This window comes from Galeopterus variegatus, unplaced genomic scaffold (genome assembly GCF_000696425.1).
Source record: "Galeopterus variegatus unplaced genomic scaffold, G_variegatus-3.0.2 Scaffold20003, whole genome shotgun sequence".
Taxonomy (NCBI): Eukaryota; Metazoa; Chordata; class Mammalia; order Dermoptera; family Cynocephalidae; genus Galeopterus; species Galeopterus variegatus.
Genome location: NW_007746114.1, coordinates 9,343 through 13,917, shown reverse-complemented (window position 1 = coordinate 13,917; position 4,575 = coordinate 9,343). Strand labels below are relative to the sequence as shown.

The window sequence follows — 4,575 nt, the reverse complement described above, 5'->3', positions numbered from 1 at the left end:
GCCCTGGCTGCTTAGACAGTGGCGCCGGCAGCGGCGGTGGGCGGGTCCTAGTCTCTGGTCCACATGGGTTGGGGAATTTTTTGTGTGTGAAGGATCCCTGGTCAGCCTCGCTTTGGACGAAGAAGACGGCGGTGGTGGGAGTGCCTCGGTCTCCGGTCTCGGGGGCGGGGCATTTATTTCGGTGAAGGCTCCCTGGTTGGGCTGGCTGCTTGGACGGCGGTGGCGGCGGTGGCGGTGGCGGGCCCGGGTCTCGGGTCCCCGTTGGGGCTTTTGTTGGGTTGAAGGCTCTCTGGTCGGCCTGCCTGCATGGACGGCGAGGGCGGAGGTGGTTGTGGGCTGGCCCGAGTCTCGGGTCCCCGTGGTGGCTTTTCTTGGGGTTCAGGCGCCCTGGTCAACCTGGCTGCTTGTATGGCGGCGGCGGCGGTGGCGGTGTGCGTGCCCAGGTCTCAGGTCCCTGGGGTGGGGCTTTTGTTGAGGTTCAGGCTATCTGGTTAGCGTGGCTACTTGGAAGGCGGCGGTCCAGATTCTCGGATCCCAAGGGGGTCTTTTGTTGGCGTTCAGTCTCCCTGATCAGCTTGGCAGCTTGGACAGTGGCGGCAGGGGGCGAGCCCGGTTCTCGGGTCAACGGGGGGTGGGGGACTTGTGTTTGGGTGAAGGCTCCTTGGTTGGCCTGGCTGCTTGGGCGGCAGCTGAGGCGGTGGGGGGGCCCAGGTCTGGGTCCTGGGGGCGGGGCTTTTGTTTCGGTGAAGGCTCCCTTGTTGGCCTGGGGGCTAGGACAAGTTTGCGGGTGGAGGTTTCTGGTGGGCGGTGGGCGGCCCGTGTCTTTAGTCCCCGGTTGGGGGAGGGGGGCTTTTGTTGTCTTTCAAGCTCCGTGGTAGAACTGGCTGCTTGGGCGGCGGCGGCGGCGTGGGGTGGGCCCGTGTCTCAGGTCCCCGGGATGGGGATTTTGTTTGGCTTTCGGCGACCTGGTCGGCCTGGCTCCATAGACTACGACGGAGGTGGCGGCGACGGAGTGCGGGCCTTGTTCTCGGATCCCCAGGGGGGTCTTTTGTTGGAGTTCAGGCTCCCTGGTCGGCATGGCTGCAAGGACGGCGGTGGCGGCGGCGGGACGTGGGCCCGAATCGGGGATCTCCAGGGACGGGGGCTTTTGTTGGGGTTCATGCAACCTGGTCGGCCTGGCTGCATGGACCATGATGGCGGCGGCGGCGACGGCGTTGGGCGGGCACTGGTCTCGGGTCTCGGGGGCGGGGCTTTTGTTTCGGTAATGGCTCCCTGGTTGGCCTAGATGCTTGGACAACTGCGGCGGTGGGCGGTGTCAGGTGGACGCTGGGCTGTCCCGTGTCTCCAGTCCCAGGGAAGGGGGGTCTTTTGTTGCGATTCAGGCTCCCTGGTTGAACTGGCTGCTTGGAAGGCGGCGGTGGCGACGGTGGCAATGGGCGATCACGGGTCTTGGGCTCGCTGGGGAGGGGTTTTTATTGCGGTTCTGGCTCCCTGGTAGGCCTGGCTGCTTGGACAGCAGCGGCGGCGGTGGNCGGTGGCGACGGTGGCGATGGGCGATCACGGGTCTTGGGCTCGCTGGGGAGGGGCTTTTATAGGGATTCTGGCTCCCTGGTAGGCCTGGCTGCTTGGACAGCAGCGGCGGCGTTGGCGGCTGTGGACGTGGCCGGTTCTCCGGCTCCCAGGGGGCAGAGTTTTTGTTGGGGTTCAGGCTACCTTTTCGGCCTGGCATATTGGACAGGGGTGGCGGTTTTGAGGAACGGATCTTGGTTCCCCGGGGGTTTGGGGCTTTTGTTGGGGTTCAGGCTCCCTGTTCGGCCTGGCTGCTTTGACAGTGGCGGCGGCGCCGGTGGGCGGTGTTCGGTGTGCGTGGGGCTTCCCCTGTCTCGGATCAACGGGGAGGGGTTGGCTTTTGTTTTGGTTCAGGCTCCCTGCTCTGCCAGGCTGTTTGGACATCGACAGAGGCGGCGGTAGACGGGTTCGGGTCTCGGTTCTCCGGGGAGGTGGTGTTTGTTGGGGTTCAGGCTTCCTCGTCTGCCTGCCTGCTTGGACTAGGACGGAGTCGGCGGTGGCGGCGGTGGGTGTGCCCAGGTCTCCAGTTCTGGGGGCGGGGCTTTTGTTGGGGTTCATTCTCCCTGTTCGTCCTTGCGGCTTGGAAGTCCGCGGCGGCGGCGATGGGCGGGCCCCGGTGAGGGGTCCCATGGGGCGGTTCTTTTGTAGGGGTTCAGGCTCCATGGTCCGCCTGTCTGCTTGGGCGGCGGCGGCAGCAGGCGGGTCCGGGTCTCACGTCTCCGCGGGGTGGGGGGGATTGTTGAGTTTCAGTCTCCCTGGTGGTTCTGGCTGCTTAGACAGTCGCGCGGGCAGCGTCGGTGGGCGGGTCCTAGTCTCGGGAACCCATGGGGTGGGGGAATTTTTTGTTGCTGAAGGATCCCTGGTCATCCTCGCTTCTTGGACGACGAAGACGGCGGTGTTGGCCTGCACAGGTCTCTGTTCTTGGGGGCGGGGCTTTTGTTGGGGTTCAGTCTCCCTTATCGGCCTGGTAGATTGGACGCGGCCGGCGGTTTTGGCGAACGGATCTTGGTTGCGGGGGTGGGGTGGGGGTGGCAGCTTTTATTGTGGTTCAGGCTCCATGGTTGGCCTGGCTGCTTGGGAGGCGGCAGCTTTGGGCGTTACCGGGTCTAGGGTCCTCGGGGTGGGGGGTTTTGATGGGTTCAGGCTACCAGGTCGGACTGGCTGCTTAGATGGAGAACACCGTGGGCAGGCCTAGGACTCGGGTCCCCGTGGGGGGGAGTTTTTGTTAGGTTTCATGTTCTCTACTGGCTACTTGGAAGGACGCGACAGCGGCAGCTGCCATTGCGTCCGCGGCTGCGATGAGCGGGGACGGGTCTCGTGTCCCTGGAGAGTCGGGGACTTTTGTTGGGGTTCAGTCTCCCTGATCGGCCTGGCAGATTGGAGAGGGGTGGCGGTTTTGGGGAACGGATCTTGGTTCCCCGGGGGGTTGGGGCTTTTGTTGGGGTTCAGGCTCCCTGATCGGCCTGGCAGAATGGATAGGAGTGGCGGTTTTGGGTTATGGATTTGCTTCCGGGGGGTAGGGGCTTTTGATGGGGTTCAGGCTCCCTGATCGGCCTGGCAGATTGTACAGGTGTGGCGGTTTGGGGAACGGATCTTGCTTCCCCGGGGTCTTAGGGCTTTTGTTGGGGTTCAGGATCCCTGATCGGCCTGGCAGATTGTACAGGTGTGGCGGTTTGGGGAACGGATCTTGCTTCCCCGGGGGGTAGGGGCTTTTGAGGGGGTTCAGGCTCCCTGATCGGCCTGGCAGATTGGACAGGAGCCGCGGTTTTTCGGAACGGATCTTGGTTCCCCGGAGGGTGGGGGAGCTTTTAATGGGGTTCAGGAGCGAGAGCGCACCGCGCGACCGCGGTTTCCCGTCGGCGGCTCTGAGCGCCGCACAACGGCAGCTGCGGGGACACGGCTGACAGCCCAGCGCGGTCCGCGGGTCCTCTATACGCGGTGGCGTCTGCTCAGGCGCACTGTCCCGGTTAGGGCAGCTGTTGTCACCAAAGCTGAACGCCTCAGGGACCAATCTGGTGCTCTGGAGGACACCTCCTTGGAACCGCCTGTCCACACTGCAGCCTCTGAGCAGTCGGGGTTGGTACGATCCCCCGTGGCCATCACAAAGGCCCTGTCCCCTGTCCGGGTTTATGTCTTCTTCGTAGTGGAAGAGGCCCCCCCATAGACTGCTAAGAAAACGTCTTGGGCTACTAAACGTCCACATGCCCGTCCTCGCCTTGTCGGAATCATGTTTGACTGAGGAAAAGCGGAGATTGGAAACGACTCTCCACAGGACGCTGAAGGCGGGACTCCCCTGTCGTCTTCCTCTTGAGGATCCTCCGCAGGGGTCCGTCCCCTGGACTGCCACACCCAGAGTTAACACGGTGTCCTCTGTGCTTCCCCAGTGCGGGGCGGGGTGTGGATCCATCGTCACTCTCCACGTGACGACCTCTGTGGACCTCCTGGAACTGCCCCATCTGCCTTTCTTCCATGGTTCTCTCCTCCTGCCCGTCTGCGCTGCTCTTCCTTGAGCTCGTGTTATTCAGACACTGGCTCCACTGGACTCGCACTTCAGTTCTCTCTCTCTCTTTGCCTTCTACTCCTTTTTCTTTTTTATGCTTTTTTTTTTTTTTTTCAGTTTTATCTTTCTTGTTATCCTTTTGTCTTTTTGATCTAATCAGGCTTCCTGTGTGTTATTTTCTCAAGTTTCTAGTGAGTTGTTTTTTAATTTAAATTTCAACAGTTATGGGCCGCCCCATGGCTCACTCGGGAGAGTGCGGTGCTGGGAGCACAGCGGCACTGCCGCGGGTTCGGACCCTACATAGGGATGGCCGGTGTGCTCACTGTCTGAGCGCAGTGCGGGCCACGCCTAGGGTTACGATCCCCTTAAATGACACACACACACACACACACACACACACACACACACACACACACACACACACACCCCCAAAAAAAAAACGAATAAAAATTTCAAAACATATTTTTAATTTCTAAATGACCTCGTGGTTATTTGATTCATCTTCT

The 4,575-nt window shown here is 61.7% G+C and overlaps 2 protein-coding genes across 2 annotated transcripts; both read right to left on the bottom strand.

Moving 5' to 3' along the window:
- Window positions 1–111: 111 nt before the first annotated feature.
- On the bottom strand, window positions 112–1,192 carry LOC103583137 (WAS/WASL-interacting protein family member 2-like; the record flags this gene model as incomplete). Its single annotated transcript, XM_008564540.1, has 3 exons — window positions 992–1,192; window positions 676–770; window positions 112–302 (listed from the first exon to the last, which is right to left on the bottom strand). Coding segments are annotated over exons 1-3 (487 nt in total), but the record flags the coding sequence as incomplete, so codon positions are not given.
- Window positions 1,193–1,378: 186 nt separating this feature from the next.
- On the bottom strand, window positions 1,379–4,177 carry LOC103583136 (basic proline-rich protein-like; the record flags this gene model as incomplete). Its single annotated transcript, XM_008564539.1, is given in 4 exon segments — window positions 1,379–1,722; window positions 2,040–2,208; window positions 3,077–3,804; window positions 4,108–4,177. Coding segments are annotated over 4 exon segments (1,311 nt in total), but the record flags the coding sequence as incomplete, so codon positions are not given.
- Between the last annotated feature and the right edge of the window lie 398 nt (window positions 4,178–4,575).